This window comes from Schistocerca gregaria, chromosome 3, assembly GCF_023897955.1.
Source record: "Schistocerca gregaria isolate iqSchGreg1 chromosome 3, iqSchGreg1.2, whole genome shotgun sequence".
Lineage (NCBI taxonomy): Eukaryota > Metazoa > Arthropoda > Insecta > Orthoptera > Acrididae > Schistocerca > Schistocerca gregaria.
The window spans coordinates 463,661,554-463,686,709 of NC_064922.1; the positions used below are offsets into that span (position 1 = coordinate 463,661,554).

The 25,156-nt window shown below is 40.6% G+C and overlaps 1 protein-coding gene across 1 annotated transcript in view; it reads right to left on the reverse strand.

Annotated features, from left to right (window-relative positions):
- LOC126356294 (ATP-dependent RNA helicase abstrakt) overlaps positions 1-25,156 on the reverse strand; it is a 148,206-nt gene that overhangs the window by 28,651 nt on the left and 94,399 nt on the right. The window contains exons 6-10 of the mRNA XM_050007194.1: positions 15,364-15,497; positions 14,991-15,147; positions 12,918-12,998; positions 8,744-8,825; positions 8,327-8,458 (exon numbers count right to left, since the gene is read on the reverse strand). Of these exons, the coding sequence (XP_049863151.1) occupies positions 8,327-8,458; positions 8,744-8,825; positions 12,918-12,998; positions 14,991-15,147; positions 15,364-15,497 (586 nt within the window). The remainder of the gene's footprint in view (positions 1-8,326; positions 8,459-8,743; positions 8,826-12,917; positions 12,999-14,990; positions 15,148-15,363; positions 15,498-25,156) is intronic.

The window sequence follows — 25,156 nt, forward strand, 5'->3', positions numbered from 1 at the left end:
GAAAACTTTCTATCCAACTGCATATGTCATTGGATAGACTGTAAGCGAGCAATTTTTGGAGCAAGCGACAGTGTGGAACTGAGTCGAAGGCCTTTCAAAAGTTGAGAAATATGGCATCAACCTGGGCGCCGGTATCTAGAGCCTGCTGTATATCATGCACAAAGAGAGCCAGCTGTGTCTCGCATGACCGCTGTTTCCTAAAACTGTGCTGGTTTCTGCAGATGAGCTTCTCAGAGTCTAGAAAGGTCATTATGTCTGAACACATATGTTCCATGATTCTACAACAAATCAATGTCAGTGAAATTGGGCAGTAATTATGTGCATCTCATTTTCTAACCTTTTTATAGGTTGCTATGACCTGGGCCTTCCTCCAGTCTTGTAGAACTTTCTGCTGGTCCAGTGATCTCTGATAGATCATGTTCAGTCCATCCATAGGAAATAATTATAACTATGTTGTTGTTGTTGTTGTTGTTGTTGTGGTCTTCAGTCCAGTGACTGGTTTGATGCAGCTCTCCATGCTACTCTATCCTGTGCAAGCTTCTTCATCTCCCAGTACCTACTGCAACCTACATCCTTCTGAATCTGCTTAGTGTATTCATCTCTTGGTCTCCCTCTACGATTTTTGCCCTCCAATACTAAATTGGTGATCCCTTGATGCCTCAGAACATGTCCTACCAACCGATCCCTTCTTCTGGTCAAGTCGTGCCACAAACTCCTCTTCTCCCCAATTCTCTTCAGTTCCTCCTCATTAGTTATGTGATCTACCCAGCTAATCTTCAGCATTCTTCTGTAGCACCACATTTCGAAAGCTTCTATTCTCTTCGTGTCCAAACTATTTTTCGTCCATGTTTCACTTTCATACATGGCTACACTCCATGCAAATACTTTCAGAAACGACTTCCTGACACTCAAATCTATACTCACTGTTAACAAATTTCTCTTCTTCAGAAACGCTTTCCTTGCCATTGACAGTCTACATTTTATATCCTCTCTACTTGGACCATCATCAGTTATTTTGCTCCCCAAATAGCAAAACTCCTTTACTACTTTGAGTGTCTCATTTCCTAATCGAATTCCCTCAGCATCACCTGACTTAATTCGACTACATTCCGTGATCCTCGTTTTGCTTTTGTTGATGTTCATCTTATATCCTCCTTTCAAGACACTGTCGATTCTTTTCAACTGCTCTTCCAAGTCCTTTGCTGTCTCTGACAGAATTACAATGTCATTGGCGAACCTCAACGTTTTTATTTCTTCTCTATGGACTTTAATACCTACTCCGCAGTTTTCTTTTGTTTCCTTTCCCTCCAATATTAAATTGGTGATCCCTTGATGCCTCAGAACATGTCCTACCAACCGATCCCTTCTTCTGGTCAAGTCGTGCCACAAACTTCTCTTCTCCCCAACCCTGTTCAACACTTCCTCATTAGTTATGTGATCTACCCATCTAATCTTCAGCATAGTACATACCGAAACTGATGACCTCTGGTCAAGTAATAGTGAAGTCTCTGACTGAACAGGGGCCTATTTCTTATTTTTTCATAGCTGTACTTAGACTACAGATATAAGGAGGAAGAGTTTAGATGGCCTCGCTTTCCGGACACCATGCATGTTGCTCGGCAGTCTCTTGTTACACTCTGATGGTGCAACACCTCCTGGTCGTGCTCATGACAACTAGCCCGTGCAATGCCACATGGCTCACATCATCGCCTTCCACATTTCACCGGTGTGTGTGTGTGTGTGTGTGTGTGTGTGTGTGTGTGTGTGTGTATGTGTGTGTGTGTGTGTGTGAAAAGCAGCATTCTAACCTTGTGTTTAGTGTCACTGTTCTGTTGCAAGTTCGCTTAACACATGGAGTGCTACTGCATTTTTCTGTGCCACGTTCCTGAGCTGCGTCTCTTCAAGATGCTTCTACTGACTACAGATGTTCAAACCTTGATGCTGGGCACCTGGTTCATCCTCCCCTTATCAGCACTTTGAGTACTACTTGCAGTGTAATGTAATTAGCACAGTGAAGTGCAGTGCGTACCAGAAGGGGTTTATTATTATTCCAACCCAGCCGTTTTGGCATTCCCCCTTTGCTGCCAAGCACACCTCTGAAGTGGGTTTTTCTGTGCTGCCAGACAACACCAAACAAAGGCTGTAAGCCATTCATGGTTCATGCTGTCCAGAGACTCCACCATGAGTAAGGACCCTCCTTGATAAAGAGGTATTTCACCGTGGTTGTTAGATTTTAGTAATAGTATCTCACAACTGGCCTGTGCGGCTCTTCCAGCACACCCTGCTGTTTATTGTCATCTCCCTTAATTAGTGCACTGCTTAGTCCTTAAGTAGCACACTGCTTAGGTACATATGGCCCTTAGTAGTGTAGAAGGGAACCTAAATTGTTTCTTCACTCGTCCCATAATTCTGTAAGCAAGTTGAATATATTTTGAAGTGTCCATTTTAAATACAAAGTCTTGTTGACAGTCGCATTTTTACAAAACACCCAACTGAACCAGCCAAGTAAATCAGCTGTCCCTGAGCTCTACATGGAGTAAAATTATGAAATTAGGTGCAAGAAGACCAGTATTGTGGCACAAGTTTCTAGGTCAGCACAATTAAGAAGTCTGTTGAATTAAGGATACATGAAAACCTTATAAATAACAACCAAAATTTCAGTTTAGGTTATGTCTTGCCTGTAGCACCCCCACAACTAGTACATACAAAAACTGATGCACCTCTGGCCGCATAATATTCAAGTCCCCGACTGAACAGGGACCTATTTCTCATTTTTCCATAGCTGTACTTTGACTACAGTTAACATTCAAATTGAATTACTCAAGTTCTCTTGTCTGGCCTTCTTTCAATGGAACATCAAAGGACATGAATGCTACTAAGGTGAAAATGCTTGAACTGAAAATTTTGTTGAAAAATAAAGAAATGTGTTGTTTTGGTGTGGCCACCACAAGTAAAAATTTGAAGTATTAACTGAAAATAATTTGCCTTGAAGTCACTCATTATGATCAGAAGTATTCTTTTTGGGCATCACCCTGTCATGGCAATGACTAACTAGAATCATAGCTATTTTGTTAGCTCCCCCCCCCCCCCCCCCCTCCCCCATCGCCCCAGTTTCTGGACGAGACACATACATATGCACAACATACACTGGAAGTTCACCATTCCTAAATGAGCAATGCAGTACCTGTACAGTGACACTACAGGTATATGACAACTGCTCCTGACACACTGGTCACTGTAATAGATTCTGGCCTTAACACTAATCCATTCAGGTGGAGGGCATTTGAGGTTCTATTGTATTAAGAGCATGGCAGATATGTAAGGTGCCCTTCATGTTCCTCAGACAGCACACACTTTTATCATATTTGTATATAATGACAATTTAATCTGCTGAGGGCTATATATGTTTTAAAGTGAAAGAGCTGTAAGGGCATTTAAGCCAACTCAATGCTACGACTTGTTATTTCCAATGTTGAGTCATCTATTTTGAGAACCAAGATTATGCAGAAATTCTTGGATTGGTCTCCTTTTAGTCAGTTCTTATGACCAACAGGAAGCGAGATTGACATATTTTAGCTCCTGGTCCTACACTGGGTTTCAGCCAAATAGATGATCCCATTTTGGAGCTAAGGATTTCGACAACTTATCTGATCTTTTGTTCAGGTGTTGCGTGCAGCGAACTTGAACCACAGTAGTACATATTGATGATATCTTGCACCTAGTTACAGCTGAGTTTCACATCTAGTGCCTGGAATAGATATTTATTTTTCTATCCTTGTCCTAGTATTTTGTGAAATATGTGTCCACTGACAAATGAGATGGCAGCAGGGTCTTAATAAACTGGGTGCTAGACACAAGATGTAACCTAAACTGAAATTGTGACTGCTGTCTTCATGGGTTTGCCACAGGATCACATTGTGCAAATTCCACAATATTTCCTCAGAACAACTGTCCTACATATTTAGGTGGTTCAACCTGGCCCTTGGTTCAACCTTGCTGGTCGCTAGGTACAACTGACAGTACCCACATGTCAATGCCCCATTTCTAGAACACGCATGTGAAGAATGCACGAGTGCAGAAATCACACATGCGCAATGATTTGCAGATAGATGGTGCCATACTCAAACGCCATCTGCCAAAAATCGCAGAGCAGCTCTCCTGTGCTTGCACTGTACACCATGTTTACTAACAGTGTGGCCAGATGTTACTCAATAAAAACCGTACTAGACGGGTCCATTATCGAAAAATCTTCATTTTCACATCGTGATTTAATAGCAGCCAACACAGGATTCCAGTCTGTGCTCAGTTGAAATCCTGCATCCCTGTTGATGAGATTATTGGCTGTATGGATATGTATTGCTTCCTTCATGATGCAATCCCAGAAGGAAGATGCTGGGGACAAAACTTCTGTCTTTTCATAAATCATGTGATGTCTTGTATTCAGACAGTGTTCCACAATTGCTGACTTTTCCGGTTGACGAAGGCATGTATGATGCTGACGTTCATCGCAGCATTCTTGTACTGTGCAACATGTCTGGCCAATATATGCTGCTCCACACTGACAAGGAATCTTGTACACACCACATTTGCTCCACCCAAGATCATCCTTAACTCAGCTCAACAGGTTTCTCAGTTTAGCAGATGATTGAAAAACACAATTAAAAAAAAAAGCCATATCTTCCAAGGCCTCTTCCAATTCTTGATGACATGGCACCAAAATATGACAAAAAGGCCAAAGTGGTGGGTGTCTTTGAATCCTCGTTATGTTCCATAGATTGAAATCGCTTGGGCCTGAATGCATTACATATCTGTCTCTCAGATTAAAATCACGACTCTTAAATCAAGATTTTTCTATAACAGACCCTTTATAACATTGGTCTAGTATGGTTTTTAGTGAGTAATGTCTAGCCACACTGTTAGTAAACAAAGAATACAGTGCAAGTGTAGGAGAGCCACTCTGTGATTTTCATCAGAGGGCATTTGAGTATGCGCATTCTTCGTGTGCATATTCTTGAAATGGGGCATCAATGTGCGGATATTGGCAGACATACCTAGCCACAAGCAAGTTTGAACCACCCGAAGATGTCGGACAGTTGCTCCGAGGAAATATTGTGGAATTTGCACCATGTGATCTGGCGGCAAACTCGTGAAGACTATTTAGAACACATCAGCTGGAAAAGCTTGAAGAGTCATATTTTGTTTGTTGTTTGCAAGGTTTTCATGTCTCCTTAATTCAACAGACATCTTAATTATACTGTCCTAGCAACTAGTACCAAATACTGGTGTCTAAATTCATAATTTTACTCCTTGTAGAGCTCAGACAGCTGACTTACTTGACTGGTTCAGTTGGGTGTTTTGTAAGAATGCAACTGTCCACAGGACTCAAATAGGACTTTGGATTTAAAATGGACACTTCTCCTAAAATCTATTCAAGTTGCTTACAGAATTATGGGATGAACATGTAATTAATTGTTACAGCTAAACAATGCAACAGGGTGGTGATTACTAAGAAACTCAACTCAAGCAAAGCTTCATAAGTGTTAATTTAGAATGAAACTTCAAGCTAATAATAATTGACTATTAAAATGCCTTTTTTTTATTCTTCAGTGAACCACTGTATAGTTAAGGATCTGATAATTTCACTATAAAGGAAAGACAGCTGCAACAATTGGTGTAGTTAGTAATTTTAAGCTGACTCTACAAAGTCATAAACATATGCATCGCCTATTTCACACTCCCATCCCCATGCCACATGCATCATATCTCTGTGGAAGACCCAGGTTCATGATCATTCGGATTCATCCATCCAGTACATCTTATTCCAGTTCTGTCACAGGCTTCCTCTAGGCAGGGCTACTCTTGAAAGCATCCGTGGCATACACCAGCTTCGCTACATGTGTGCATGATGCCGAACCAACTGTGCAAATGAATGGCTATTGCCAAACTGTGGCCCAGAGCAGGGTATACCACCCTGTGGCAAAACAAACTGATGGTTACAACATGCTCGATTTCAATTGGTACTTCACAACCCATGCCATCCCCGCAGAAATTTTGTTGAACTACATAGATAAGAGTTAGCCCTACAACACATCATCCTTTCCTGTAATCCTCCTGCCTCAGTCTCTGCTAACTCCCAGCCCCAAACCCATCACTATCCTTTCCTGTAATCCAATTTAATTCATCCTGCAACCACACTCTCTTCCTCAAAGTCTCTCCTACCATATTCTCTCACCACTTCTCAATCCACTTCCCTATGTCGTCGTATGGTGCATGAAATCACAGGAGCCAACACCTGTGTGTCACATCCCTATCCCGCACACCTGCAATGTCTCCCTTCTACACTCCTATTCTATAAACATATTGCCTCTGTCTGAACTGTCAGCTACCCTTCCCCAGTCTTCCCTCGTGCCTCCTTTATGCCATCATCCACTCCACACGACACACCCTTCACACCAGTTTACCTGTGAAGAGCAGTCCCAGCATTGTGTATTCAGGTGGCACAATGTTGGCAAACTGGTGTGTGTGTGTGTGTGTGTGTGTGTGTGGCAAGAGGGGTTGCAAGCGCACATGTGTGCCTGCGTATGTACATGTACTCTAGCTCAAAAAAGGACTCATCCAAAAGCTACCAAATTTTCAGACTAGTGCTGATTCAATGCTTCCATTATTTAGTGAGTTGTTATCTTTATTTCTAAATATTTACATTCTGCCAAAATTTTCCACACCATATTTGTATCACTTCTGAAAGAGGAAATTGTTGGGATCCGATTAAGAAAAATAAGTACATTATTAATATTTATAGGTCTTGGAAGAGCAGTTGAACGGAATGGACAGTGTCTTGAAAGGAGGGTATAAGATGAACATCAACAAAAGCAAAACGAGGATAATGGAATGTGGTCGAATTAAGTCGGGTGATGCTGAGGGAATTAGATTACAAAATGAGACACTTAAAGTAGTAAAGGAGTTTTGCTATTTGGGGAGCAAAATAACTGATGATGGTTGAAGTAGAGAGGATATAAAATGTAGACTGGCAATGGCAAGGAAAGCGTTTCAGAAGAAGAGAAATTTGTTAAGATCGAGTATTGATTTAAGTGTCAGGAAGTCGTTTTTGGAAGTATTTATATGGAGTGTAGCCATGTATGGAAGTGAAACATGGACGAAAAATAGTTTGGACAGGAAGAGAATAGTAGCTTTCGAAATGTGGTGCTACAGAAAAATGCTGAAGATTAGATGGCTAGATCACATAACAAATGAGGATGTGTTGAATAGGGTTGGGGAGAAGAGGAGTTTGTGGCACAACTTGACTAGAAGAAGGGACCGTTTGGTAGGACATGTTCTGAGGCATCAAGGGATCACAAATTTAGCATTGGAGGGCAGCGTGGAGGGTAAAAATCATAGAGGGAGACCAAGAGATGAGTACACTAAGCAGATTCAGAAGGATGTAGGCTGCAGTAGGTACTGGGAGATGAAGAAGCTTGCACAAGATAGAGTGGCATGGAGAGCTGCACCAAACCAGTCTCTGGACTGAAGACCACAACAACAACAACCACAGGTTACAAGTGTTAAAGGCACACACAAAAGCAGAAAAACTTGCTAGCTTTTGGCGTTGTCCTCTGATGAGCTACAGTACAGTAAAACACTTACACTCTCTCACACACACGCATACATACGCCTGTGAAAGGTCTTCTTGGTGAGTGGGAGCTAGTCAAAAGTGTTATTAATTTATTAATTATCATAGCTCAGTTTATATGGTGGCCTGAGTTTGTTAGCAGCCATATAGTTTTCCCAACTTCCATGTAATAAGCCACCCTGCTTATATCGAATGTTCTACACTCCCTTGTGTATGTATTGCACGTCTATTCAAAAAAGTGATGAAACCTTATAGAGAGAGAGAGAGAGAGAGAGAGAGAGAGAGAGAGAGGACAATGGGTTTGGTTTTTATGCAATGGCCTACATTCAGTTAGATGAAACCAATGACATGCAGTATTTCTGCCTCAATTATGACACAGGAGTATTGCAAGAACACTTGCAACAGCAAACTGATGACTCCCCCCCCCCCTTCCTCCCCACACCCACACACGGTTCTACATTTGAAGATTACTTCAGTGTATGCTGCAATAAACCTATGTTGCATCGTTCAGGAATATGGCCTCTATTAAAGCCGGGGTAGAGGAATCAGTTGTCACCATTTCCATAAAACACACTATGGGATTGGACAAAATGAATAAAATGTGAGCAAAATACATAACAAAGTTTTACAAGAAGTAGATATATCACACAATCTTTAAAGTGTAACAATACCGACTTTCACTTAACGCATTTGAAATACCTGAATAACATTCATTGAAGCTGCACCAGCTCGGCCCACATTAATTGTAACTGGCTTCACAAGTGCTGACCGGGCAAAATTCTGTATTTTTTTTGGCATTGTAGCTGAGAACAGCAGTGTCTGCCTTTGTCCCTACAAAGAAAACAATAACACCAGTTTATTGATTACCCCAAGGCTGATAAAAAAAATGTCATACCAAAAATGATTTTAATATATCATTTACTGTTTAGTAATGAAATTAATCTAATACAAATGTATGAGAGTAAGTTCATTTTTTTAAATATCCAATATTTGAGTACTTCTTCCAGTTCACAAAATTTGTATTCTCAACAAAACATTTTAATCTATTTTTTTCTACTCATGTCCCTTACTTAATATCTGAATCATGGCATTTCTTTTGTTAAATAATTAACATACCTTGAAAAATGAGAAAATTGTTCTAACATCTTCTTCGAATCCCATGTCAATCATCCTATCAGCTTCATCCATGCACAAGTATCTGAAAAGGTAACAAAAACTCTACATTAATTCTCAAGTTAAGAGTGTAATTAGATGGTTGAATGTGTTTTCTCAGGAAGGAGGACGATTATAGAGTTTAGCTCTTTGTTGATAAAGTGGTAATTTGAGATGAAGCAGAAATACATATTCAATAGAGACGGTGTAGGAATCTAACTGTAGCCTTTTGAAAATGCTGAAAATGAATAACCCAGGGAGCCATCCTTTTTAATGAATGATATGGTAAAGAAACTGCCAAATGCTAGAAAGGGGCCGGGTGCTCAAGTATGGAAAGGTCAGCTGCCACTAATAAAGTGAAAACACTGTCCTGCTTGGCTTCTGTTGAAAACTACTGGAAGCTATGAAGCTGCACGCAGAAGTAATTATTAACAGTTTGGATTATGAACTGACAGTGCAGTATGATACGAGAGAGAATCCAAAAACCCAGAATTATTTTTTAAAAGCAACATATTTTTAAATGTTTAAAAAACAACCCTATCCCCTTGAAAACAACACTATCCCCTTCAAGATACTCTCCATTACAAATAATACATCTGTCCCATCAATGCCTCCACTGTTCAAAACATTTTTTGTAATCATATTTAGAAAGGGCTGACAGCTCCCTCATTTTTTTCCTTGACTTCTTCAATGTTGTCAGAATGGTGTCCATTTATGGCCCTTTTCATGTGTGGAAATAAGAAAAAGTCTCATGGAGCCAGGTCGGGCAAGTAAGGTGCATGGCATCTGTAGCCAAAAACTGTCGAACAGAGATGGCCTTATGTGCAGGTGCAATGTTGTGGTGGAAGAACAAGTTTCTTGTCTACCACAAATTGAGTCTTTTCTAACGAACACTGTTGTGCAGTCTTCTTGAAACTTCCAAATAAAAGGTTTCATTGACAGTCTTACCTGAGAGAACACACACTGAACAATGCAGGCAGTTGATAGATGTTCAGAACGAGGTTTGCCATCAACTGGCTTGTCGCCACTTTTAAACTGAGCAAACCACTAGTACACTTGAATTTTTCCCACAGTGTCATTTTGGTAAGCTGTTTTCAAAATTAAAACAGTTTCAGCAGCATTTTTACTGAGTAAAAAACAAAATTTCACAGCTGCACACCGTTCACTTAAACTTGCCATCATAAAAAACGAAACAGAAACAAAACAGCATTAGCAAAAACAATAACTGCAGATGAACAGAACACACCAGGATGAAAACTCAGGGGGCACTGAACTGGCAATGAGTTCACTACACAAACCTAACAGCAGAAATATGTACTACACAAGCTCTGCCCATAGCAATTTTTATTTATTTATTTATTTATTTATTTATTTATTTTTTGGTACCCCCTTGTACAGCATAGTGAAACACAGTTTCTACTTGGTGTGTATGTTTCTATCAATAGGTTTGCATCTATGCTAGTTGATGACTGTAACAACTATGATTTTGTTGATAAACAGTAATTTTGAAACTAAGAGTTTGATTAATTGAGATGAAAATCTGTATCCAGTTTCCAACTGCCAATCAATGTGAAGAATTCTGTACAACAGAAGGGCCTAACAGTTTAAAAATCATTACTCTTGAATACAAGTTCACTGCCTTAACTACAGTGCAGTGAATGTGATCATGTGCTCCTGTTGCAAAGTGATAAAATGAGGTGCTGAGACCATGGTGGTAAACTCCAAATACAGGTGTACAAGCCCCCCCCTCTTATGCACACTCATCAGCCAACAAGCAACTATCAACATAAACCCATGCAGGTGACAGCAGTGTCACCTGGTGAGGAACAACTGCTACTCAGACACACACATGGTGCATGTAGTATTACTGAGCATGCTCTCCATGCGTGGAATGCGAAAGGCATGTGATCTATCTGAGTTTGAGCAAGGTCAGATTATGATGGCCAGATGCTCAGTGTGAGCATTTTGGAAACTGCGCTACTTGTCGAGTGTTTGAGGAAAGCTGTGATGATTACCTCAAACATGTGGCATAACCTAGGTGAAACCACATCCAGATGTCATTGATTTGGGTGGGCAACTCTCATTACAGATGTTGAACGTCAAGACTGGGCAGTCTGGTAAGACAGGATTGGTGACGGACTGTGGTGGAACTAACATCAGACTTTAATGCTGGGCAGAGTACAAGCAAGTGTGTCTGAACACACAGTGCACCAAGCACTCCTAATGATAGGCCTCCACAGTTGACGAGCCATGCATGTGCCAATGTTAACTACAACATCAGTAACAGTGACTGAAATGGGCACGTGTCTACTCGATACCTTCTTCGTCATGAAGATGGGAGGGTGCAAATCTGTCATCTTCCAAGGGAACAGCTCTTTGACACCTGTATTGCAGGACAGAGGGAAGATGGCAACGGCTCCATTACGCCCTGGGGAACTTTCACATGGGCATCTATGGGTCCAACGGAGCTTGTGCAAGGCACCATGATGGCCAAGGAGTGTTGTAAACTGGTTGCACACCACATATACCCCTTCACAATGATCCTTTTTTCCTGATGACAGCGACATTTCTCAGCAAGATAATGAACCATGTCACAAGGTCTGGAGTGTGATGGAGAGTATTTTAAAGGAACACACTGCCATTTGACTATTTTAGTGTTTATTTAAGTACAACCCAGGTTTTGATCTTTTATGCCTTTTTATAGTGATTGATTTTTTGTCTTTAAAATATTGCAGGACATTTAACATGTTGAGCTCAATGTTGGCCATAAATTAAAAAAAATATTGGCACCCCATGAAATGCCAAACGTAAAATCACCATCTTGTAACATATCAGTAAATAACTGTGGGAGCATGTCATATTTTGTAAAAACAGGCTTACTCTGGTAAATAAAAGATGAGCACATGTCGTTAAAATGTAATGATAGTGAAATGAAAGGGTTCTTATATTGTGTATTTACATACAAAAAATGTACTGAGCAAAACTGTCAGTGCACTACCACGCTTACACGGTGATCTAAGCATGCTCATTACCAAGATGACAAATCGCAGAGCATTTCAGGATTTATACTTTGAAAGGCTTCTCAATATATTTACACAATTGTTCATCACCCTTGCACTGACATTGAACCACATAGGACTTGATTATTGCTCATAATAGTTGTCTAGCATTGTAATGTATGGACAGGTATCTTGATGATGTCCCAGCTCATATAATAAAGTGAATATCTTTCCAAATTTTTACTCATAATGGGGATTTTTCCTAGACCAGAGAAACCACATTCCTCCTGGGTGAATTGTAATACATTGCACATTTATCAGAAAATAACACACTTGAGCAATTCATAGCATTCAGTAATTGTGCCAACAAATCACTACAGACTGCAATTCCCTGCTCTATGTGACCGTCAGATAATTCAGTCACAAACACTGACCTAAATCTTTTCATTTTCACATCTTTTTAATGTGTTTGGGCATTGTTGACTATGGTTCTTGAGGTTCAGCTGCTCTTTTGAAAGTGAATGTCACTGTAGACGAGCCAATCAACTGAGCAATGATGACAGTTTTCTTCCATGTTTTTCATAAGGGACTTTTTGAGCACTCTGTACATACATTTGACACTCTGCATCTCCCCCTCTCCTTGTGTGTGTGTGTGTGTGTGTGTGTGTGTGTGTGTGTGTGTGTGTGTGAGCACGCGATTGTGAATACTCACTGCTCACTTTTGTTTTTGCACACACCCGCAGCTCCAAGACTTGTCTATATAGTACATGGTTTCAATTTCTCACATTGCCATTTATATGGGTTTTGTATCAGTGTACCAAATCTGTTAAAAAGTACATCACCTCTTAGACTTGCATAGTACTTCCATACATATACCAGTTAAGAACAATTTTATGCAGAAAATACTATGAGCTGTGTAGTAAAATTCATCTGTTAATGTTGTTGTTGTCTTCAGTCCTGAGACTGGTTTGATGCAGCTCTCCATGCTACTCTATCCTGTGCAAGCTTCATCATCTCCCAGTACTTACTGCAACCTACATTCTTCTGAATCTGCTTAATGTTCATGATAAATAAGGCAGAATTAATTAGATGAAAGTTACTTTCAAAAGTTTAAAATTTAGTTCATTATAATAATTTACCTGCAGACATCTAGTCGTACCATTTTCTTGTCTAGCATGTCCATGAGACGACCTGGAGTGGCCACCATGATATGCACTCCCCTGCAATCATGTAAAAAGTTCCAGCTTTAAGTTTCTTTTGTAATCAAAAATTTGATTTTGTATACAGCTTTTGCAAATCATTTTACAATGTACAAAGTGGAATGGAAACCATTCCCACAACAATGACTATCATAAATATAATACCAGAACACATGTAATATTTAATACCAGCTCGTTCATAGCCTATTAATTATGTGCATCAAACTATTCATCAAACATTACTATGAAGAAGTTGTAATGACAACCTACTTCAAGATTTATAAACGTGTGGGGTTCTGTTGCATCCAAGTCACTTTTTACATATTTTATTTAAAAATAAAACATGAATTTAGATTAATTTGTTGTAACATTGAAAAGAACCACATTAAATTTTATTTCATTGTTTTCTTAGTATCACTTTTACATATGCCATTTTTGGTGAATACACATCTTGGTACAGTTGTAAGGTGGACTTTAAAGCAATGAGATGTACATAAGAATACTTAGGCAGCAGATGGAAAAATGCATTCAAAACATAAAAATAAATATCTTTGTTGTTATAAAATAAATACTGTATTTAATGAAAAATCAAACACTGATAAAATTCTTTTCATTATGAAACCTATGTGTAGTATATTAATTCAATTCAGAATGAGAGTATGTAAAGAAGATTGATGACAATGAATCAATGACTGCATTGATAAAACAGATATGGGAAACATTGTTGTAATGCTTGTTCCCAATCATTTTGTAAAAATTTGATATTATTGAAATATAATACAAAGAGCTGTTCATTTTGATCGTTAAATGAAAACAAAACATTATGAGTGATAAGATAATGATAGTGAAAATGCTGAGTAGAGACAATGGGTTAGGTGGTTCCAGCACAATAGGATTTGCTGGAACAAGATGTTCCCTGTAAAAGGATAATGTTTTACTGATAGATGGAGAATTATATGAATGTGTGTGGTCTGTTTTTTTTTTTTTTTTTTTTTTTTTTTTTTTTTTTTTTTTTTTTTTGACATGTCTGAAAGAACAGACACCACAAGGATTCCACAGCTGTGATATATATTAATGTAACTGAATGTGGAGGGGGGGAGGGGAGGGAAGAAACTGATATCAGCTGCATTGGGACTGCGTACATAATCTGTGGTGATGAGTGAAAATGTGTGCTGGACCAGGACTTGAACCTCGAATCTCCTATTTACTAGGCAGTTTTGTTAACCAGTGCACCATACCGACACAGTGTTTAACACAAACATATGAACATGTCCGAAAGAACAGACACCATGCAGGATCTGCAGCTGTGATACTTATTATGTAATTGAATGAGGTCAGGTGGGGTGGGGGAGAAGGGAAGGAAAGAGATCTGCTTACTGGACAGTTGCATTAACCTCTGCGCCATACAAACACAGTGTTTCTGGCAAATGTGCGGACTATCCCAGTATGTTCCTTGACTGTCTCTCATTCCTACCTAGTGCCAACAATCTGCTGTCCCTGTCCATGTCTCCTTGCTCACAAATTCTAGATTCCCACTGGTGGTCAAACAAAGTGTGCATCCGCCCTGAAGGTCATGGATTCATGGCCCACCAAGGTGAATCAATTCTAATAATGTTTGGTGTCTGTTCTTTCAGACAGGTCTGACTACAGACAAGGCAAGGTTCCAGAGGAGCCGTTCTGAGCTTACACTTAGAAATTAATATAGTGAACAAATGCCTTACAAATGCCCATCAGAAATAAGGAGCCATGGCATACAATACAGTCACAGTTTGACAGTATTCTAATTTGTATTTTCCAGAAGCAGTGAGAAAAGTGATGGAACAGTATATTTATATTGTGGAATGCAACTTTCAAGAAAACAGCCTCAGAATGTCATCTTAGTGGTCAATGAAAATAACTGGAGCGTGAAAACAGAACTACAGTTTCATTGTGTATTGCATAACTTCTGACTAAAGTAATCTTTTAATAGGATGGAACAAACAACAGTATTTTCCATCCTATAGGTGGACTTACTTGCTAATGATCTCAATAGATTCTGCAACAGGTACTCCGCCAATAGCAAGACAGCATCTGATTTCTGGTGCACCATGCTGCTGTAGCGAAGAGCAGTAGTGTGTTATGATATCATGTGTTTGTTTTGCCAACTCACGTGATGGACATATTATCAAGCCTGTAACATATATAGAATAAAAATAAACGGATAAAAAATAAAGGAACTGTCTTATGCTCTGTGAATGAGAAAACTAACATCAGTAGCTGTTTTATGTACAGAGGAATGCTAGGTTTTATATCTCTTTAGAAATAAGCTAAATGTTGAACAATTAGGAAATCATGCAATAATGAAATGATTATACAACCCATTAAGGGCATAGTCTTATATCCTTACCATAAGGTCCCTCATTTTTGATAAAGGGAAGGCGAGTCTCCTGTTCCAAGCAGAACATTATTAGGGGCAACACAAATACCAGTGTTTTTCCACTACCAGTGAATGCAATACCAATCATGTCACGCCCAGACAACCTGTAAAAGAACAACAACAAATGTTTAAGAAAAAAGTGATAAAACTTCTGATCTAAAAAGTAGCGGAGCTCATATAAATCTAGGTATAGAAAGCTTGCTAAAATCTGAAATTGACAGCAGGAGGCTTTTGGGGTAAATCTAGGAATATACTGAAAGGACAGGCTAATTTAAATGGAGATGGTTGGTATCTTATCACAGTGGACAAGAAACTCAAATCCACCAAGATAGAAATTAAAGCTGCATGAAAGATCAATTGTGCAAGTCAATATCAAGGGTAGGCATATATGAGGGTTGGAACTATAATAGTGGCAACTATTTATTTACAGATCATACAAAATAGATACATGTTTCAAAGTTTTACTGACCTTCATAGTAGTCACCAGAATTGTGTATAATCCATTGCCAGTGATGTGGAAGTCGTAGGAAACTCTTAGCAGTGCCAGTTGTGTTGACAGTTCGAACGGCGCGGTCTATTGCCTGACAAATTTGTAGCAGCTCTGAAGTGAATGCCTGAAGTGTTGCCTTCAGTTTAGAAATCGAGCTGAACTCACGAGGGCTTAAGTCAGGGGAGTGCAATAGGTGGTAAAGCACTTAGCAGCCCCATCACTCAAACAAATCAGTAACAGCTTGCACTTTCTCCAGGACAATGCTCAAGCACGTACAGTGCAAGCTGTTACTGATTTGTTTAAGTGATGGAGCTGCTAAGTGCTATACCACCTTCTGCACTCCCCTGACTTAAGCCCTTGTTAGTTCAATTTGATTTCTGAACTGAAGGAAACACTTCACAGAATTCACTTCAGAACTGCTACAAATTCATCAGGCAATAGACCACGCTGCTCAAACTGTCAACAAAACTGGCATTGCTAAGAGTATCCTACGACTTCCACATCGCTGGCAATAGGTTATACACAATGCTAGTGACTACTTTGAAGGTCAGTAAAACTTTGAAACAGGTATCTATTTTGTACCAGCTGTAAATAAATAGTTGCCACTATTAAAGTTCCAACTCTCATATTTACAACTGGTTTTTCCTTAAGTACAAGACTCACTTTCAGTTGCCACAAGAAAATTAAGAGAGGATCTCAGCTCGCTAATAGATACTGTCATTGGTGGAGGATTCTCTAATCATGCAATAGGATAATTTCAAAATAATACTAAACATTTCTTCTGGAAATTGCTTGGAAGAAATAGTTCAGAAACTCACTAATGATAGAAATATATTAGATCTACAATCTATGATGCAATAGAAACAAAGAGACCTGACCTCTATGCGGGTATCCTGTTATCAATAATCATGAGAGAGTTGTAGCAACAATGATTACTGAAGTATGGAGGACAAAAAAATTGTATAACATGATTTTTATGTTTAGTAAGATAGAGGTAGTAATGTCATATCTCAAATTAGTTCTGGGCAGGATCAGGTAGAGGAAGTGTGGCTCAAGTGTACGTAAAACTGACCAAGCACGGTAAGGATACATACCTAGTAGAACAGTTCCATGGTCTACAGTCACTGTAAATGGACAGAGAATAGTGTGTAACAGGTGTAGATCAACGTATAGAGCTATAGATGGGCAGATGTTTAATGAAACACTTTCGGTTGCCAAAAAGTTAATGTATAAAACCTTCAATAATGATTAATGCCATCTTAAAAGTTGTGGATTTTGATCCCTTGCATTCACTGTTGCTATATGCTCCTTCTACCTCAAGTATCATTTACAATAACCAGTTGCACATGAACTTGTATTCAGTAAAGTAATTGTTGTGATCTGTTTTTTCTGCATGTCAGCTTCTCTGTGAGATGTGTTATTGTAATCAAGCAAAGTATTTTAATCTAGGAGTGGAAATACATGAAAGTGTAGTTGCTTAATGGGAAGTTCATCTTTTGAGAAAGAGAGAGATAATGCCACACCTATTTGTCTCTAATGAAGGCAATTGAAACAACAAATGCTTTAAAGATTCACAAAAATAAAGCAGTGAAATTCTGCAAAGAAGGATGTAGTGCGATCAGAAGTAGCTGGTCTGTCTCTTCTGGGAACGTCTGGTATAAGTAGTAGTAGTAGTAGAGGGGTTTTGGGCACACGACAGCAAGGTCTTCAGCACCCGTTCAGTAACATAGTATGATGGGTGTCAAGAAAAATCCGAGAACAGGAATATAAAATGGAACAGAAAACATGGGTAACAATCGCTGAAAAACATGTGCTCACCCACACCAAAGCGTGGGATGAAGCAGAGCGTCAGCAGTAAAACATGGACAACACAGGAAGAAAATGATAGAGGAAGCTAAAGCAATGTAGCAGATGGAAGTGGCTGGCTGACCGCAAGGAAAAAAGGGGAGGAGTCAGCCACTCTGCAATACACTAAAACCTCCAGCCTAAAAGTTTAGGCCAGAGTCCAGACACATCACAAAACTTAAAAACCCTAGACACACACGTCTCATCATTAGCTAAAACAGAAGGCAGAACCCATCAACTTGTGCTTCTGCCCGTGCAACACGGTATAAAATGCAGTCTGTTAAAATGTGCCGGACAGAGATGTGCACACCACAAGCATCACAAAACGGAGGATCTTCCCGCCGCAATAAAAAGCTATGTGTGAGAGGACAGTGCCCGATCCGAAGACGTGTGAGGGCCACCTCCTCCAGCCTGAGCAACTGGCAGGAGGAACGCCACGGCCGAGTGGTTGACTTTATCAACCGCAGTTTATTGGCCATCACCACCAGCCATTCGTCCTCCCACAACTCCATGCACTTCCTGTGGAGTGCAGCGATGACTGACTGCAAGGGAATAGGACACTGGACCACATCCTGCTCTCTGCAGGCCTCCTTGGCAGCCCGATCGGCCTGTTCATTGCCCCATATGCCGACATGACCAGGCACCCAGCAGAAGGATACTTCTGTACCCCGCCGTTGGAGCAAGTACAGTTGGTCATGTATCAGCTGGACCATCTCCTCAGTCGGGTACAGGTTCTGCAGTGATTGTAAGGCACTAAGAGAATCGGAGAAGAGAAGAAATCGATCACCCCGAACACGATTCATCTGCTCCAGTGCCTTCAGGATCGCGTGGAGCTCCGCTGCGAAAACGATATATTCAGGGAGGCAAATCTGGGTAAATTGATCAGGGAACACTACAGAACAGCCAAGGAAATTCTCCTGTTTGGAAACATCAGTGTACACGACAGTGAAACCGCGATGCATATCTAAAACATTAAAAAACAGTGATTGGAATGTAAAATCAGGTGTGCGATCTTTCTTAAAATTAGTCAAATCTAAAATTAGTTTGGGCCTCTGGAGGATCCAAGGTGGAGATCTGCTCCAACCGCGACGCAAAACACGAAGACCAGCCATAGACATCGCAGCGAGGCAACCCTGTGCGCGAATCCCATAGGGCTGCGTCACACGCTGCCGGTTATGAAATAACTGTGCCAGAGGAGGCTGAGCAACGGCATAGTATGCAGGGGTGTATGGTGTGGACAAAGTTTTATACGCCTGGCACACTGTAAGTAGCCGTCGCCGCATATGAAGTGGCGGTTCACCAGCCTCTGGGAATGCCCCAGTGGCCAACCAAAGCCCTTCATGGTGCACAACATCCAACATCTTTAAGTAAGAAGGCCTCGCACATCCATACACCGTGCACCCATAATCAAGCCGAGATCGCACAAACGCCCTGTAAAACTGGAGCAGACAAGTCCTGTCAGCTCTCCATATACTGTGGCTAAGACATTTTAAAATACTTAAAGCCTTTAGGGACCGCCGTTTCAGGTCTTTAAGATGAGGTAACCACGTGAGCTTCGAGTCAAAAATGAGCCCCAGAAACCTCATCATGTCTTTAAAAGTAAGAATAGTGTCCTTGCACGTCACCAATTCAGTATCTAAAATATCGTGGCGAGAGGAAAGACTGAATAAAAAGAGGAAGACAACCACGAAAACCCCATTTGTAAAGTTGCTCCAGGATAAGAAGCCTCCAAGTGGTATCGTAGGCCTTCTCAATGTCGAAAAATACACCTAGAAGGTGATTACGGCGTAGGAAGGCTTGCTGTATAGCCGCCTCCAGGAGGGCAAGGTTATCGAAGGTGGAACGAAACCTCCTGAACATACACTGAAAGCAACTAAGGAGTTGCTGGGATTCTAACATCCAGACAAGGTGGCGGTTGACCATCCGCTCCAAGGTCTTCCCTATGCAACTAGTGAGGGCAACACTAACGGTAGCTACTCGGGCTCGTGCGGTCTTTCCCAGGTTTTAAAAAAGGAATTAAAACTGCCTCATGCCACACGTCAGGAAAGTGACCCGACGCCCAAATAGCATTAAAAAGTGCGAGGAGGATTTCTTTGTTGCGCAATGTGAGGTGCCATAGCATACTGTAATGGATCCTGTCGTGACCAGGGGATTTGCCACGAGCTCCAGACAATGCAGAATCCAGCTCCCACATAGAAAATTGGCAATTGTAAACTTCATGAGATGTGGACTGGAAGTCCAGACTACATCTCTCAGCAACGGCCCTACGGCGCTGGAAACCTGGTTCTGACTGGTTGTTGCAGTAACTGTGGCAAAATACGCAGCCACAGTCTGGACAATGTCTCGCGCATCCGTGTGGAGAGTGCCGTTATTTATTACAGCAGCTATGGAGCACATCCCTCCTCTGCCAGAAATTCTCCTAATGGTCTCCCACACAATGGAACTTTTGGTGGGACGATTAATGGTGTTCAGGAACTGTTGCCATGACCTCTTCTTGCTCTCACGAATAATGCAGCGACTTGACCTCGCCACTTGAAATACTGCAAGATTCTCAGCAGTCGGCCGAGACGTGAACCGACGCAGAGCTGCAGGCCTGGTCTCGATTGCAGAGCGGCATTCGGCACTCCACCAAGGCACAGGTGGCCTCTTCCGGGGCCCTGTGGACTGTGGAATGGATGCCGCAGCGGTGTGGTGGACCGTTTCGGTAATATGATCCACCCACACCTCAAGAGTCGCACAGTGTTCGAATTGGGTCAGCTGGCTATAAAGTGTCCATACAGCTCCACTGAGTACCCATCGTGGCGGTCTCTTTTCGGGGCCTACGCCATCTGGCAGGTGAATCCAGATTGGGAAATGATCACTGCCATGCAAGTCAGCGACCACTTCCCAATGAGCACTGGCGGCAAGAGCTGGAGAGCAAAGCGAGAGATCAATGGCAGAGAACGACCCAGTTGCTGTGCAGAAATGAGTACTCTGTCCTCCATTGAGCAAGTAGGCACAGGATGACAGGAGAAGCCTCTCAATTGCTCTACTCCTGGGGCAGGTAATTGCAGAGCCCCAAAGCACATTGTGGGCATTAAAATCACCACAAATAATGAATGGTTGGGGGAGCTGTGTAAGAAGGTCGGTGATGGCTACTTCATAAAGTGCGTCATGTGGGGGCAAGTAAATTGAACAGACAGTCAACGGATGACGCACGTGCACGGACACATCGACAGCCTGTAAAGTCGTCATAAGCGAGAGAGGCGAGGAGTGGTAGTCCGTCCTAATGAAAATACCTACACCTCCTCTAGCTCTCTCTCCACGCAGGTCGTCCTTTTTGTGGAGTGTATAGTCTCGCAGCTCAGGGGAGTATGAGGGATGGAAATAAGTCTCCTGGAGACAGAGACACAGTGGTCTACCCTGAACCCTTGCAAGTTCCACTGAAGTATCACAGCCATCTATGTTGGGGGTAGCACCTTCATCCTGTCTCTCCGATGGGGCGAGGAGACCGCAGCAGGTGGAGGGGCAAGTGTGAGGCGAGATGATTGCCCCACACATACATCGTATTCCATCAACTCTGGGTAAGAGTCAGATGAAGCCTCACATAAAACAACATGCGCATGGTCAGATGGTTTACCACGGGATTTGACCCGGTGTTGCTGCTGTACAGGAGCTTTCTGTGGTTTGGTGGGCTTTGGGGGAGCTGATGTGGGAGTGGTAATTGGCGCACTGGGCTTGGGAACAGCCTCAGCTGTTGGAGGCGCCAGGGAAAAGAAATAAAACAATACCAGAGAAGGAAAGTTCCTACTCACCATATAGCGGAGATGATGAGTCGCGATAGGCACAACAAAAAGATTTACACAATTATAGCTTTCGGCCATTAAGGCCTTTGTCAGCAGTAGACACACATACACACACGCACACACACACTCATGCAAACACAATTTGCACACACGTCAGCAGTCTCAGAGAACTGAAACCACAACCATGGGGTGTGAAAAAGTAGATTTGAGGTGGAATATAGGAGGCCTCAGACCTATTTTAAGGAAACTGAGGCCTATGGATCAACAAGGGTGTTCCAGATAACATCTTGAAATATTCGTTTTGACACCACAAACACATAGCAATGATAGTTAAGTGACAATGGAGCTCAGAGTAGTTCACTACCGTTGTGAACTTTGTAGGGTATTGACTCCAAAGCCTCAGTTGTCCTTTATATTACTTCCCTTTCAATTTATGTATAATGGTCTCTTCTTCTCATAGTATGTTACCTTCTTTAAATTATATTTCCTTTCATACTGTATACATTATGGCAATGAAAAAGGGTACCAGCTCATGCTTTGGTAGCAACTGAGCCATTAGTGTGTATCTTGTGGGTGTTACTTAAAGGCTACACAGAGCATAAATCACACTAAACAGCAATAATTCATGCATTTTTTTTTTTTTTTTTTTGCTATGAATTTAACAAGCCACTGTCTGCTTAGAGCTAACAAACAATAAAACAGGGTAAAGTGAAATGTTTATCTGTATGTTTAACGTAGATACAGCCATACAATACATACAGCACAAACATATGTTTCTCTCAGAGGTGCCTCCTGCAGACTATGCATAGAAACAGATCATAATAAATAGCTATATATCATGCATTTTTTTGATACACCAAGCATTTTTGCTCTTTGCCAGATACATTTTGTGTTTCATTGGTCCAATATTTATCAATAATGTCACATAAATAAGGATGGAGAAGCAATAGGACCATAGGATATTATAAGAGTGCTACTATAGTTTGAGATTTGAAGGGAATTTGGTGCAAGAAAAGTAATTTCGGAAGGAACACCGAAAACAACTCGGGTGCCAGCAGTCATCACTCCGCCTATTAACACAGAATGTTAACATCCCTGGGAGACAGATGTGACTCCATCTGGATACCGTGGTTCTGACATTAACTTGACTCGATTGCTTATGGACCAATACTTCTTGTTAAATTTTATGTGAATGTCTCCCCACAACAAAACAATTACCATTTTACTAGGAAGCACAACATTAAATAAAGTTATTCTATGTTCTAATCTGTTCTGGACAAGTTTGAATTCTTTCCATGAGTCATCTCTAACATTCCTATTATCATTAAGTCTGGAAAAAGCAACAGTCGAAACGTTTCCGGAGATTATACTCTCGGTAATTTCTCGCTCTATAATTATCTCAAAAAGTTCCGCCAGACTACTTACATTTATCATGTCAAAGACGGCTAATTTTTCCCTGACATTCCATTCTACATTATTTACTCGTGAACCAACAGCTCATGTAGTAACAGCTTGTATACTAACACCTGGAATTTTTGACTGAATAATCGATATTACATCCTTAGGTCAATCTGTGTTCTCTTTGAAAATATTCATTTCCTGTCTACGGAATTAAATATAACATTACATACATTTTCACATGATTCTAATTTTTCATTAATCTCGGGTTCTTTATTATTATTTTTGGCATCAAATTCTAGTTTCTTTGTAAAGTTCTGAAATTGCTCATTCTGTCTATGGTTAGATTCAGTAAATAGTTGATTAACGTGAGTATTCAAAGAACTAGTGTGTTCACTCTTTAAATCTAACTTCAGATTTTCTACCTTATCATTTGAGTCAAATACAGTCTTTAATAAAACTATATTTGCTACTTGACTTTTCAAGGCTTTTCGAGGCAGTTTACTCACGTATTGTGTGCAGCTGATCTTCTTCTCGGGTCAAATGGCTGTGTCGATCTTCACAAACTCTGAATTCTATAGCTGGTTAAGGGACTTTCAAAATAGACTTCTTTTTTTACTCTTGAAATGATTCTGTACTCTCAGAATACTTTTGTTCAACTCTGTTATATTTGCATTTCCACAATAAAACAATTCACAAGTTTCAAACAAGCATTCAGCTCTCGCGAGTCAACCCCATCTTGGACCATTAGAAACTAACAGATACAATTATATTATGTTTGGTTTAGTAACCACTTCTTGTTTCTTGCAAGTCCAACACCAGAAAGTCAAATATAAGTGTCTTTCGCTCAATACACAATTCATTTGTTCCCAACAATACAGTCATTACACTGTGAAGTAACAGAGTGTGCTTGCTCCTCGTACTGGATATACAGCTTCTCAGGTGCGCACTGCCAACACTTATCCACACCGATCAACTGTCACTATTGCCGTATTCTCCCAATACATGTCCATCTTGCACACACAGAAACCAGTGGCGAGGTAGACACATCTCCACTCTCTCAACCTCGTACTTGAAATATCGAGTGTTCGAGACAGTGGAAAGCCAAATGTCTCTAGAATTTACACCGAAATTCTCATGGCACTACACAGTCATGGAAAAGAATTAACTACACACTTTCATGAAAATATATGTTCAAAGCATTCCATTCTCATGAAATGAAAGACCTAGTGATCTCACACAAATGAAGGCTACATGAGCTGAAAAGCTCAAACATTATTGTTTCCCCATCGACTTGTCTTGCCAATCTGGTTGTGTGTACATAAAGAGGTGTGAAGCACAAATAAACAGATACTAAATGTATACACACGAGATTCAAAAATGTTACATTGTCTACATAAGCTGTGTAGGGAGAAGATTCCACACATCTCATGGCTTACATCTCAACAGACTAGGGAAGGACTTAGTTCTAACACAGATTCAAGAAGTAGTTAACAGCAAATTGAATGTACAGTGTTGTGCTACAGAGATAAAATTAATGAATACTTGGGAGAAACAACCATGAAATTCCAGGTCAGTAAAACAATACATTGGCAGGATAAGAGCAATGTTCTTTAAGGCAACAAAACCTTCCACCAGTGCAACACCAGACACAAGTGTAGGTGTTTCATATGTGCCTCAAACAGACTTCAGTCTGCCAGAGAATAATTTATCGCTTTTGCATTATAATTTACAGAGTTTGGGAAACAAAATAGATGCTTTTGAATCATTTATCACAGGACTATCGCCTCATGTAGTAATAGTTACAGAACACCAGAAAACAGTGGACAACATTCAGTATTGCAGATTAGAAGGCTACAACCTAGCTATGTTCTACTGTAAAACACATAATAAAGGTGGTGGTGTTGCCATCAACTCAAGAAAATTTAAGTTCATAACCACCACAGAAAAAGTGCTATGGGGGAATAATTTCTGTGTTCACAAATATTTCGAAATTGCAGTTCTTAAACTCATATTTTGCACTGTTCTGTTCTATGCCATAGGTGTATACAGATCCCCCTGTGAAATTCTGATACTTTTCTGAAATCACATGATGGAGTTTTAAGTAAATTTATGTCAGGTTGTAGAAGTGTAAATCTTGTCATACTGGGCAATCTGAACATCAACATTTTACGTGATGGTCAGGAAAGCAAACATTTTACAGATTGTATCCTGTCTTATGGGGCTAAAGATCTTGGACAAGCAC